The sequence below is a fragment of the Dendrobates tinctorius genome, unplaced genomic scaffold, assembly GCF_039654945.1.
Source record: "Dendrobates tinctorius isolate UK_male_01 unplaced genomic scaffold, ASM3965494v1 ptg000082l, whole genome shotgun sequence".
NCBI lineage: Eukaryota > Metazoa > Chordata > Amphibia > Anura > Dendrobatidae > Dendrobates > Dendrobates tinctorius.
In genome coordinates, this window is record NW_027361750.1 from 6,161,691 (window position 1) to 6,176,284 (window position 14,594).

The 14,594-nt window shown below is 43.0% G+C and overlaps 1 protein-coding gene across 1 annotated transcript in view; it reads left to right on the forward strand.

The window, feature by feature from the left end:
• Positions 1-14,594, forward strand: part of PREX2 (phosphatidylinositol-3,4,5-trisphosphate dependent Rac exchange factor 2) — a 597,424-nt gene that overhangs the window by 418,459 nt on the left and 164,371 nt on the right. Inside the window, exons 26-27 of the mRNA XM_073583857.1 lie at positions 7,566-7,739; positions 11,208-11,302. Coding sequence (XP_073439958.1) covers positions 7,566-7,739; positions 11,208-11,302 — 269 coding nt within the window. The remainder of the gene's footprint in view (positions 1-7,565; positions 7,740-11,207; positions 11,303-14,594) is intronic.

Below are 14,594 nucleotides of genomic sequence, written 5' to 3' on the forward strand. Positions count from 1 at the left end.
CATGTTAAGTTGTTAGGAGGTAGGAAGTGTGCACCGCAAAGTGACCTATCTTATGATACGCACACGTCCAGGACGTTTCATGGCTGAGTAAACAGGAAGAAAGACGTTTCCCCAGACACATCCATCAATGGCCACATTTGTAGAACTTTGGATTAAAATGTATTAGGTAAATGTTAATTCTGTCCATTAGAGTTGAGCGACTTTGTTCGGATCGGGTTTCATGAAACAAAATTTGTTTCAGATGAAACAGGTCCGACTGGGGCAAAAAAAGTCGGAGTTTCGTCCGAAACCCGACCCCAATGCAAGTCAATGGGGATTAAAAGTCGGCATTGAGTGGATGAATGTCATCCGCCCAATGCCGACTTTTATTTTCCATTGGCTTGCATTGGGGTCGGGTTTCGGACGAAACTCCGACTTTTTTTGCCCTAGTCTGACCAGTTTCATCTGAAACAAATTTTGTTTCATGAAACCCGATCCGACCAAAGTCGCTCAACTCTACTGTCCATTTTATTTGCCTGCTTACCAACTATTTATTGCCTCAATCTTAATTATAATCTGTTGTTTCTGAGTAGTCATATGGCTATATATTTCATATTAATTTGTTAATTAGTGGTGGTCACTGTGGGTCCACTGGCACCAGCACCAATCTTAAGATCTAGGGCCCTGAAGAGCCCAGTGTGAGTGGAGCGGTGACAGATCATTCACAGCTTTGCTTCATTGATTCCTAGTGGGATTGCCGGAGGTAGCCAAACACTCCGCTCAGCTGGTCCTCGGCACTCCCATAAAAATAAATGGAGCGTAAGTTCACATGATCAACCACAGCTCCATTCAGAGCCCGGTGTTCAAAATCAGTGTGGGTCCAAGAAGTTGGACCCCCAGCGATCAGGAAGTTATTTCCTATCTTTTGAATAGGGGACAACTTCCAAACGAGAATACAATATCAGTCTTCTTGAGTCTCCAAAATATATTTGAAGAATGGGCAAGGGAAGGAAACTGAACCCTTTCCCCATGTAAAACGCCTGGCTACAGTTCTGCAATTTTGAGATACTATGAACAAGTCATTTAGCCATTGTAAGGCAGTGACCGGGGTCATATGCGAGGGTCGCTATGTGTCCCCCAGGATGCGCAAAGAACCATATAGAGGCCGCGAGAGTGTATTGCAGTTGCAGGAGTAGCTGTGGTTGCAATGCAGAATAAAAGTGAGTGTTGGTCTTCGACAAGCTATTTGTCCAAGGCAGATTAGAAAAACCTGCCATGGGCTTTTATTTTTGAAACAGACTGCAGGAAGGTAGCGAGGCAATTTGTTTCCTCCCCTGGCCCGGGTTTTACTTATGGCCTATGGCCACAGGTTCTTTGTGAAAACCCCTGCAGCAGGGGGTTACGTGTATCAGTGTGGAGTTTGCAAGGTGCAAAGCAGACGGCTCTGCAAAATCTCAGCCTGTGTGAGGGAACACAGAGCCAAGCAGAGCCATCTCGTGGCACCCCGCAGCCTAGTACGGTGGTGCAGTCACCCTCTGCAACCGGATGTATTGATGGACTGTCTTGTTTCCCGGCTGCAATGTCATGTGTTTTTGTTTGTGAGTATGGACATTAAACCTTCGTTAAGTTTTGAACTTTCCTGGGTCACTGCCTCATCACTGCACAATGGGGACGCTGCTGCACTTCACTATCTTTACCCATTTTTCCTGTTTCACATCAACTATATACCGTATATAGATGCATAGATAGATATAAGATACTTTTTTCTTGCGTCAACAGCAGTCATTACTAATCCTCTTGATTTATATTTACAAAGTCAAAAAGTAAAGGCCCCGTCACACTAAGTGACTCGCCAGTGATCCCGACACCGATATCAAGGTGTCAGGATCGCTGTTAAGTCGCTATGTGATCGCTGGTGAGCTGTCACACAGACAGCTTCACCAGCGATCAGCACAGCGATGCCGAGCGCCCGGCATCGCTGGCTATCGCTGTAGAAAATAGTATCAAAATAAAAAATATAGTTATTCTCACCTTCCGATGTCGCGTTCAGCCATCCCGCCTCTCTCCACGCTCCGGTCCCAGTAATCCTTTGCACGAATGACCGCGAGATGTCACGGTCTCGAGGGATAACAAAGTCTCGCAGTCATTCATGCAAAGGATCACTGGGACCGGAGCGTGGAGAGAGGCAGGATGGCTGAACGGGACATCGGAAGGTGAGAATAACTATATTTTATATTTTTTTTTATTATTTTTTTACACCTGATCGCTGGTCTCCCGCTGTCACACACAGCGATGCGTGCTGGCCAGCAGGAGACCAGCGACCAAAGAAATGTCCAGAGGTTTCTTGCAGCGATCAGCGATACCGGCAGGGGGGCCGCTCGCTGATCACTGTCACACACAGCGATCTCGCTGGTGAGATCGCTGTTACGTCACAAAAGTTGTGACTCAGCAGCGATCTCGCTACCGAGATTGCTTAGTGAGACGGGGCCTTTAGAGGCAGCACACCATATGGAATTTAGAATAAAGTGCTTTTTAATAGCACATGTGGCGACGTTTCGGTCTCAAGTGCAAACCTATCTCAAGCCATTGATTTATATTTAAAGATAAGAGGGCAAACTGCAAGAGGAGAACATGTTACAGTGTGACAAAAACTGTTCCTAATTAATGGTCGGTCCTCTTATCTCTCCAGTACACTCCTTATTTTTTCGGTTAAAAAGGTCATTGTTACACTTTTGCTTGTTACACTGTTGTAGCTTGATAAATATTGTAATGTGATGCAGTAAACCAAATATATAGCATGTATTTTCAGTGGGGAGACTGATATAAATCTTACCATGGCAATATTATTAGACTTGGTCTATCTACATTAAAAACCCTCCTTAGGATGTGAGCGCTCAGAGTAACTGGCTATATGCACAACCTTTATATCAGAAAGTGCCTGAAAAACCTATCAGACAACGTTGAAAAGAATGAACATATGCTTTTGGATATAGAAACGACTTACTGTACATATGTTCAGGCTTTTGAAAATCCTTTAACCACGTTAGGTTTCTAAAAATGCCAAGCATTTAAAAGAAGTGACATGTCCATTCTACTTCTGGTTTCTGCTCTGAAGGTGCTCGGTAGTCTACAATCCAAGTCAGTGGGAAAGTTCAAAAGACGACTGTCATAGTCATTTGTCATAGTTTTTGCTTAGACAAACAATAGTAGTTTCATCATTATTCAACGGAAGAAAAAAATATTACTGGAAAACAACAGTAAAAAAAGACTTCAGCAACTCAGCAAAAAAACTCACAGGCTCATTCACCCAGTTTGCAGAATATGTATGTAAGCTTTCAATTTAAAGGGAGTCTGTCAGCACAAAATTATCATAATGAAACCAATCAAAGGCGCTCAGCGTACTAAACAGTTCGGCGCACCTTCCCACCTATCTCTCTATCTCTCTTGCGTGTATCTCTGCTCTATTCCTCCTTGATAGCTCTGAATTTGCAGGAAATAGAGGAGGATGGTGGAAATAATTGGTAAAAGGTGCACTAAACTGTTTGGCCACCCCAAGTCTGCACCAAACACCTGTATTTGGTTTGAGCAGTCATTTTGTGCTGATAAATTTCCTTTAAATGGAGCCTGTCACCATGAACATGCCGACCAATCTTCAGGCATCATGTTATAGAGCAGGGGGAGCTGAAAAGATTTATATATAGTTTTGTGAGAAAAGATTCAGTATAATCTGTGTGTTAATCATTTAATCCTCGGCTCTATCTGGGATTCTCGGTGCAGTGGGCGGTCCTATCAGTGACTGACAGATATCTGTATTAGTGTGTTTAGAGAGACAGCTGTCAATCACTGATAGGACCGCCCACAGGAGTCAGAATGCCAGAAAGAGCAGAGGATTAAATGATGAAAAACATGTTACACTGACTCTTTTCTCACAAAGCTATGCATCGGTCTACTCCTCTCCCAGTGCGCTATAACATTGTGCCTGCAGATTAAACTGCAATTTCATGGTGACAGATTCCCTGTAATTTGAACTACTTTAGCGTTGCTATCACTATCAGAATAAGATGTCTACATCCTCATGAAGTCCAATGGAACCTGTATAGTTTTATAGAGCCCCTTAGTAAACATTAGCATATTATCTACCCATTTATCTCACAGCTGCTGCTGGCACATCCAAATGTCCAGTGAAAGATGTAATATAGTATTGCATCTGACTAATGAAGTCAAGAGGCGACCATAAACTGTAATACAGATGTGTAAGTCCAAATCTCTGTACGTACAGGGGTTAAAGGGCGAAAGCCAAGACAACTCCTGGGATCTGGTAAACAGAGTGACTAAGTCTGTCCATGACTAAGTCTGTCCATGGTTGCAATTTTTACAGATGCCAGGTGACCATGAACAGAACCTTATTACAATATGTGTGCATTATTAGAATAGATCACCGTGTCCTCTTCACTCTGCATATGCCATTAAATGTAGGATGGGTGTGCAACAACTCATGTACTCAATATACATACGCATGTGTGTTTATATATACAGGTGCATCTCCCAAAATTAGAATATCATCAAAAAGTTAATTTATTTCAGTTCTTCAAAACAAAAAGTTAAACTCATATATATAGTCATTACAAACAAAGTGATCTATTTCAAATGTTTATTTCTGGTCCGGCTGGTTCGGCCAAACATCTAAAAAAAAAGTTTGAGTTCGGGTACTAGAAGAGTACCCGAAACCAAATACGGACCCCATTCACTTGAATGGGGGCCCAAACATCTAGTGTTTGTCATGCTGTCAGTTGCATGTCAGCGTGGCAAACACTGCTTCAAACTTACAGTAAAATCATTTCCACCACTGTGACTGCAATGGTTCCCATGCTGTCAAATGACAACATGAGCCTGCAGCTGTGATCAAAGGTATAATGTTTACCTCCGGACACTAGCGCAGGCTGATGGGACTACTGCTCCCATCAGCCTACACCTGCTGCAGCTAATAACAGTGAGAGCAGGAGGCGGCTGATGGAAGTATTCATCAGCTGGCACCTGCGCTGTAAATAAAAAATTAAAAAAAATTGGCATGGGTTCCAATGTATTTTTGATAACCAGCCAGGCAAAACTGACAGCTGGGGGCTGAAACTTTCAGCTGTCTGCGTTAGCAAAGCTGGTTATCAAGAATAAAGTGGTCCCCATGCAATTTTTTAAAAATTATTTAAATAAATAATTTTAAAAAACTGTGTAGGGTCCTCCCATTTTTTGCAACCAGCCAAGCTAAAGCAGACAGCTTCAGAAATTTCTCGTGATGAACTACGGTGAAATCACTGAGCTCAGCACTGCACCATGAGAATTTAAAATAAAACGGTGTGGTGTCCCCCCATTTTTGACAACCAGCCAAGCTAAAGCAGACAGCTGAGGGCTGGTATTCTCAGGCTGGTAAGGGGCCATTGGTATTTATCCCCACAGCCTGAAAATAGCAGCCTGCAGCTGCCCAGAAATTAAGTGTGCCAATTATGGTGCTTTGCCCGACTCTTCCCACTTGCCCTTTATCAGTGGCAAGTTGGGTTCCTACTTGTGGGGCTAAAGTCACCTTTGTATTGTCTGGTGACATCAAGTCCACAGATTGGTAATGGAGAGGCATCTATAAGACACCTATCCATTACTAATCCTATAGTTATATTGTAAATAAAAACACAACAAGTATAAAGTCTTTTATTTGAAATAAAGATAAAATACACTTTTCATTTTCTTATTAAAAACACAGTTATACTCACCTAACACCCTTTCCATTGAATGTACGTTTGTTTTTTATGCAAAGTTTGTTTAAAAGGAAAGAAAAATCGCGACATATTGAATAATTAACAAGTTCACAATAATATGTGACATAGGTATTTCTTTTCAAGTCCTAAGGCTTTGAATAAGGCCATCCTGCCTATGCCTGCGAGGACACAGGGGAGACAATCGCAGACTTTCACTTTGATTAAATCTCTTAGGCTCCGGTGCAGAGATTCCCCAAAGCCGATCTGTCATAAGTCCTCTAATAACTGGTCTCAGACCACAGCCATTGACATTGCAGAATGTAGATACTGTATTCCTGCCTTACATATTTCTTCTTTCCATGAGTGGCACTATAAATATTTAGTGTCCTAAACATTGCACACATCCAGTGTTGCCAACTTGATTTTTTTATTTTATTTTTTTTAATTTTTTTAAATCATGGATAGCCAACATTTGTTTACAGAAAATTGGATTGTCATAGTAAATCATTAAAATTTTAAGTGATATACAGTATGTCTACAATAAAATCCATAACACTGCTGTGAGGGTTGTGTGGTCTTTTGATAAAACTCTGCAGTTGCTCTATGTGACTGAAAACTACTGAGTTCTCATGGCGTGTACTTGTAATAACGTGCAGGAGAGGTATATGTCACCACAGAGCAGGCGGACCAACAGTAAAAGGGAGGTTTATTTACAGGGGATAATACTGGTAAAACAGACAGTATGAAAATGGATATGATATGAACAGATTATATCAACAGCAGAGAGACATATACGGGGTTCAAACAGTAGAAAAGTTATTTTTGTAAGAGACAAACTTATCAGTCCTCAGGGGTCTTGCTTGGAGGGTTCACTCTTGTCCAACGTTGGCACCGAGGCACCAGCGGTGCTTGCTGTCCTCTGTCTCTGGGGTCCTTAATGAAGTCCAGCTGGAGTATGAGGGGTTAACGCAGGAGCCAAAGGGGTATGAGGCTGACGATATCCCCCTTTGCTCCAAGTCCTTCTCTCTTAAACGACAGCGATGTTCTCCCACCGGGGTCAGGGGCTTTGCCTTACACAGTCTCTATTTGCAGATCACTGTCTCGTCACTGAACGCCCCTTGGTCACAGGGGAGCATCTTAGCACATAACCCGGTCTCTCTGCGGGGAAGCGCCTGGTTGAGGTATGCAGTCTCTCTGTCAGGCAAAGTCTCATCGAGGAGGGGAGTCAGCAGCCTTCCTGGCAGTGCAGTGACAGGCTTCTTGTACTCACTGCCCACCGCCTGTGTCTGCGGTCTCTCTGACTGCTGCGACTGTAACCGTTTCCTCTCTCCTCCTGCGTCAGCATCCTCTCTCCTCTGGTCTCTGCGCTCCTCTGCAGAAAGCGCGCGCAGTTTTCCCGCTCCCAGTCCTGCCCACTTCCTGTACCTGGCTTCAGTCCGGTCCCCTAAAGCGTTCCCCGGGGAACCTAATGCCCTGTTCAATGGTTCCGGGCACGGAGCTGGGAAGGCAACTCCCCCTCGGCTCCTTCGGTGCTTCACCCCCTTACACACTCTGTCAGGATTCTTGCATTTCAGCACAGAGAGCGGGCAGTCATGTGAATGGAAAACCATAAATATTTCCATTTAGATGTTTTTGGGGAAAGTTTTCCTTTTCCTCGGAATTCTATTCCCATTCCTGTCAGTTAAGGATAGACTGTATGTACAGTACGTAAGAAATTACAGAATGCTATGGTGCACACAGGTAGATTTGGGCAGTGCCAAAAAGTAAAATAAACTCATTCACTTAAAAAAAAAGAAATTACGCTTTCCGCAAGAAAACATATATTTTTTGTCCTTATGGCAGGCTGTTGTCTTCAATAACTTGCTCTCCCAAATGTGAGCGAAAAACCGAAAATGTAATAGCACTAGACGGCGATGAGAAGGGAGAGAAGAACGGCAAGAGAGTCTGCTTTAATGTTGCAGGAGAGGAGCAAGAGGACTCGGGACATGATACCATCAGCAACAGAGACTCCTACAGGTAATTCCTACTTCTGTTGAGTCTAGGAATGAGCCAAGGCTTCTAGGTGTGCTGCATACTATATTATAACACAAAAGATGTCCTAAAGTATTTGACTCACATGATGTGGGTTACCGTACCATCATAAACAATGATTAATCACAAGATTTATTACCAGAAGTATAGTAATACAATGGTAAAACTAGGTACTTCATAATAAAAAATAATGTTTTATTGATATAAGTAGGAAAACCAATAAAATATACAAAAAGAAAGGTTCTAGATCATAAAAGGAGGGAATAAATACCAAGGAGTACCACGTAAGCACAGATTGTATTGAATGGTAGAGCCCAATATAATGTAAGCAATTAACTAACTACTATATAACAGATTTCCTTTAAAAAAATTCAAAGTGCATAGTGCTAATGCTTAAACAATTCTATCGGCAGATATGTGGAAAGGACCTGAAAATGTGGTATAGTAAGCAAAAAAACATGAAAAAGACCCAAATGGCAGAGAATAGATTTTAGCAATAAGTGACTGAGCCTGTGTTAACAGCGGCTGTAATGAGCAGCATGCCACGCTGTGAAAAGACAGGATAAACAACCAATATATTCTGAGTTGAATAGAGTTGGGCGCACCTCCCGAAGAAGCAGTGCGAAACGTGTGTCCGGGCAGAGGGACTCCCGGGATTTCCACATGCACACTACCGGTAATATACAGTATGCCTTAACTCCACTTCATAATTTGTATTTGTTAGTGGGCTGTCCAGTTAACACTTATATAACAGGCAGCTCTTTAAGGCCATGTGCACACGATGCAGATTTGCAGCGTTTCCGCAGCGGATTTTACCGCGCAGAAACATTGCATATCCGCATTGTGATGTACAGTACCTTTAAAATGAATGAAAAAAAAAAAACGCTGTGCAGACGCTGCGGATTTTTCCGCGCGGTTTTCCTGCGGTACAAAATCCGCAGCATGTTGCTTCTTTTGTGCGGTTTTCTATCTCCCCTGTTACCAAATCCGCAGGGGGAAGACCGCAATGGAAAACCACACAAAAACCGCATGAAAACCGCGTGAAAAATGGAAGAAATCCGCAGGAAAAATGCAGGTCATTTGACCTGCGGTTTTCTTCCATTCTGCACGGAAAAATCCGCAGGGCTCAAAACTCCGTCTGCACTCAGCCTAAAGAATATTTGTTATATGGTAGTTAATTATATGGTAGTTAGTTTATTGCTTACATTATATTGGGCTATACCATTCAATACAATCTGTGCTTATGTGGTACTCCTTGGGATTTAGTCCCTCCTTTTATGATCTAGCACCTTTCTTTTTGTATATTTTATTGGTTTTACTACTTATATCAATAAAACATTATTTCTGTTATGAAATACCTAGTTTTCTGTATACTGTAGGCATAAAATCTATCTAATATATTCAGCCCTCTTTAGTTGTATGAATGATCATATTTTATATAAAAAAAAAAGTAATTTTCTCCCACCTCCTTAGATTAGAAACTATAAATCCTGCAGTTGCTATTACAAATGCTGTTCTTCACTGTTTCCCCCATTAAAAAGTTCCCCCATTATGGCTCAGTGTTGTGTGAATGATTTAGATCACTTGCAAATGTCCAGTATTTGGTCAGAATTTTACCTCAGTATCTGTTAGGCCTGTTTCACACTTCAGTTTTTTGTGTCAGTTAAAATCCGCCAAAATGGCGGAAAGCGGATCCGTTCCTAAACTGATGTGAACGGATGGCACCGGACCGTTTTTTTGATGGATCCGATGAATGAAGAATTTTAAAGGAACCGTAGCCCGGGGAAGAGAGAGAGAGAGGTTTTTTTCCAGCCTCCAGAACAGACTTTAGGGTTAAATTTCAGGCTGAGTGAAGTCTTTCGGGCATGCGCAGTGTGAAGTGCGGATCCTGCCCCCCGAAAAAACGTTACATGCTCTGTTCGGGCATGCAGGCGGACGTCAAAATTTTGGCGGATCCGCAAAAAAACGGATCCAATGGATGGCCATCTGTCAAGATCCGCCGGTAATGCAACTCAATGGGAAAAAAAATGGATCCGCCAAGCAAAATGGTGGATCCGTTTTTTTTTGCAAAACGGCAGATCTTGACTGATGGACAAAAACTGAAGTGTGAAACAGGCCTAAGCCAAAGCCAAGAGTGGGTGATAAATCCAGAAGTGGTGACGTGTTTCTATTATACTTTTCCTCTGATTGTTCCACTCCTGGTTTTGGCTTACACATACTGATGTAAAATACTGACCAAATACTGAACGTGTGAACGTGGCTTTAAGGAGGCTGACGTATTAACACCACATTGAGTATTGATCAGTATTTTACACTGTATTTGTAAGATTACCTCTGTATCTGTATAATTTAACTGGAGAGACATGGAGGCAGTAATATCTGTGCCTGTATCATTTACTTGGAGAGATTTACCAAGAGAGGCATGAGGGTAGTACTACCTATACTTATATCATTTAGATAGAAAACATGAAATCAGTGTTATCTGTGCTTATATAATTTACCTAGAGAGACATGGAGGCAGTGCTATCTGAAACTAAACAATTTAAAGGTAAAAAATAGGGCGTGAGTAATATTATTGCCTATGTCATTTCCTAGGAGAAACAGGAAGTAAGAATAATATGCAGATTATTTAGAAAGAGAGATTAGGATGCTGTAATATTTGTACCTACATTAGTTACAGGGAGGATCAAGGCGTTAGTGTGATAACCACGTTACACTAAAACTTGGTTGTCCACATTCAGGAAAGTTGGATCCAAACTGTGTAAAATACTTAAAATGACAAACTCAAAAATCACAGACCCTCCATGGGTCCAGCTCTAGTTCTGATGTTTTGGCTGGGATATCACATCAACAGTGCTCCTCACCGCTGTAGCTAATCACTGGATGGAGGAAGGGTGAGCACATGCTAAGTTTATCCTTATATTGGGCCCACGTTCCTGAAAGTGGACAACCCCTTTAAGCACATAAATATTGATGCTAGTGATAGTGTCACATGGGCAATTACTAGTGATGAGCGAGTATACTCGTTGCTCGGGTTTTCCCGAGCATGCTCGGGTTTCCTCCGAGTATTTTGGCGTGCTCGGAGATTTACATTTCGTCGTCTCAGCTGCATGACAGGCTGAATACATGTGTGGAATGACTGTTTGTTAGGGAATCTCCACATGTATTCAGCCTGTCTACAAGTCGCAAATCATGCAGCTGAGACGACGAAATCTAAATCTCCAAGCACGCCAAAATACTTGGAGGTCACCCGAGCATGCTCGGGAAAACCTGAGCAACGAGTATACTCGCTCATAACTAGCAATTACTATTCAGTGATCACGGCAATTTAAAGTGTTAAACTTTTCTTTGCATTAATTAAGAAAATATTCCACGTTTCCGGTATTAACATAACAATTTAATTGCTGAACTTCATAGATGTCATTTTAGATATCTTTTCCATTCATTTTATAGTGATTGCAACAGTAACAGAAACTCCATTGCATCGTTCACAAGTGTCTGCAGCAGCCAGTGTAGTTCTTACCTTCACAGCGATGATATGGATTCTGGTAAACCCACCTTTTTTTTTGTTCTAAAAATACAATGACTGATCGTTTAGAAAATTCAAGAACTGTTTCTATTATACAATTTCTAGATTATCTGCAATTTCACAAGTCTAGATAATTCTGGTGATATTTGAGTATTTGCGGTCATTTCCTGCTCAATAGTTGAACAGAATGATGTAACAAAAAACAGATTGTAGTTTATACCTGTGTCGGGGAGATAGGATTTACATAACAGTAAACGCAAAAGCATTTTATAAAGATGCGAACTGTGGCAAAATGAAGGTAAGGAAGTGGTTTTGATGTTTATTTTTTTTGTTTTGTTTTTACAGCCAAATGTGAAGGTAGACTCAGAAATATTTCGATTTAAAACTTGATTCCATCTGATAAAATTCTAATTGAAGTGAAAGACCTAAGAAACAACATTTCTCAGTTTAAGGGCTCATTCCCACTTGCAATGAAATTGGACAAAAGCAATCCGATAAAAAAATCGAGTGCATTCAGACCAATGTTATTCTATCAATGTTTGTTCATCTGCATTTTTTTTCCAGCTCGGATCGGATCACGATCGGACTGGGAAAAAGTCCCACAATAAAAGTCAATGGGTGCAAGAAAAAAACCACACAGCTCTTGGACCTTGCTAGTGTTGTCCGATTTTTACACAACAATCACATTTGAAAGCCTGTAATTCATCTGCTACGTACAGTAATATCACAGCATGAGTGGATACAATAGAATAGATATATACACATAGGATAGATAGATAGATAGATAGATAGATAGATAGATGTTAGTGACACGCACATATATATGTATATATTACAATAGATAGATAGATAGATAGATAGATAGATAGATAGATAGATAGATAGATAGATAGATAGAAGAAAAGCCGGCAATTCATCTGCCGTGTTCTGTAAAATCATAGCAGGAGCCGAAGGAGAGAATAGATGGATTACATACAGTAAATACACATAGAATAGATAGAAATGTAGCTATTAGTGACATATACAATTAGTACAGTATGTGTGCACAGAGAAGATGATAATCCATTTGTCGCACGATGGGTCTAGCTCTGCTACATCTAGATGACAGGCTGCATGGTTGCATGATACCACACAATTACTGAAAAACAAAATCTATTAAAACCACCCCATAGAAATCCAAAAAGGCAGTGTGGCACTATGACAGAATATAGCATACATTTTGAAATTATAACCTATATCAATAAGGCAGTAAGGGTATAATAAAAAGTACTGTATATACTCGAGTATAAGCCGACCTGAATATAAGCCGAGGCACCTAATTTTACCACAAAAAACTGGGAAAACGTATTTACTCGAGTATAAGCCCGGTATGCATTGCCCCCTCATCCCCATCCTGGCATGCATGGCCCCCTCATCCCCATCCTGGTATGCATTGCCCCCTCATCCCCATCCTGGCATGCATGGCCCCCTCATCCCCATCCTGGTATGCATTGCCCCCTCATCTCCATCCTGGCATGCATGGCCCCCTCATCTCCATCCTGGTGTGCATGGCCCCGTCATGCCCATCCTGGTATGCATGGCCTTCTCATTCCTATCCTGGTGTTTATGGCTACTTCATCCCTATCGTGGTATGCATGGCCTCCTCATCCCTATCATGGTATGCATGGCCCCCTCATCCCTATCCTGGTATGCATGACCCACCTCATCCCTATACTGGTATGCATGGCCCCCTCATCCCTGTCTTGGTATGTATGGTCCCCTCATCCCTATCCTGGTATGCATGGTCTCCTCATCCCTATCCTGGTATGCATGGCCCCCTCATCCCTATCCTGGTATGCATGGCCCCCTCATCCCTATCCTGGTATGCATGGCCCCCTCATCCCCATCCTGGTATGCATTGCCCCCTCATCTCCATCCTGGCATGCATGGCCCCCTCATCTCCATCCTGGTGTGCATGGCCTTCTCATTCCTATCCTGGTGTTTATGGCCACTTCATCCCTATCGTGGAATGCATGGCCTCCTCATCCCTATCATGGTATGCATGGCCCCCTCATCCCTATCCTGGTATGCATGGTCTCCTCATCCCTATCCTGGTATGCATGACCCCCTCATCCCTATCATGGTATGTATGGTCCCCTCATCCCTATCCTGGTATGCATGGTCTCCTCATTCCTATCCTGGTATGCATGGCCCCCTCATCCCTATCCTGGTATGCATGGCCCCCTCATCCCTATCCTGGTATGCATTGCCCCCTCATCCCTATCCTGGTATGTATGGTCCACTCATCCCTATCATGCTATGTATGGTCCCCTCATCCCTATCCTGGTATGCATGGTCTCCTCATCCATATCCTGGTATGCATGGCCCCCTCATCCCTATCCTGGTATGCATGGCCCCCTCATCCCTATCCTGGTATGCATGGCCCCCTCATCCCTATCCTGGTATGCATGGCCCCCTCATCCCTATCCTGGTATTCATTGCCCCCTCATCCCTATCCTGGTATATATGGTCCCCTCATCCCTATCCTGGTATGCATGGTCCCCTCATCCCTATCCTGGTATGCATGGTCTCCTCATCCCTATCCTGGTATGCATGACCCCCTCATCCCTATCATGGTATGTATGGTCCCCTCATCCCTATCATGGTATGTATGGTCCCCTCATCCCTATCCTGGTATGCATGGTCTCCTCATCCCTATCCTGGTATGCATGGCCCCCTCATCCCTATCCTGGTATGCATGGTCTCCTCATCCCTATCTTGGTATGTATGGTCCCCTCATCCCTATCCTGGTATGTATGGTCTCCTCATCCCTATCCTGGTATGCATGACCCCCTCATCCCTATCCTGGTATGCATGGCCCCCTCATCCCTATCCTGGTATGCATGGTCTCCTCATCCCTATCCTGGTATGCATGACCCCCTCATCCCTATCATGGTATGTATAGTCCCCTCATCCCTATCCTGGTATGCATAGTCTCCTCATCCCTATCCTGGTATGCATGGCCCCCTCATCCCTATCCTGGTATGCATGGCCCCCTCATTCCTATCCTGGTATGCATGGCCCCCTCATTCCTATCCTGGTATGCATGGCCCCCTCATCCCTATCCTGGTATGCATTGCCCCCTCATCCCTATCCTGGTATGTACTGTATGGTCCACTCATCCCTATCATGGTATGTATGGTCCCCTCATCCCTATCCTGGTATGCATGGCCCCCTCATCCCTGTGTTAGTATGTATGGTCCCCTCATCCCTATCCTGGTATGCATGGTCTCCTCATCCATATCCTGGTATGCATGGCCCCCTCATCCCTA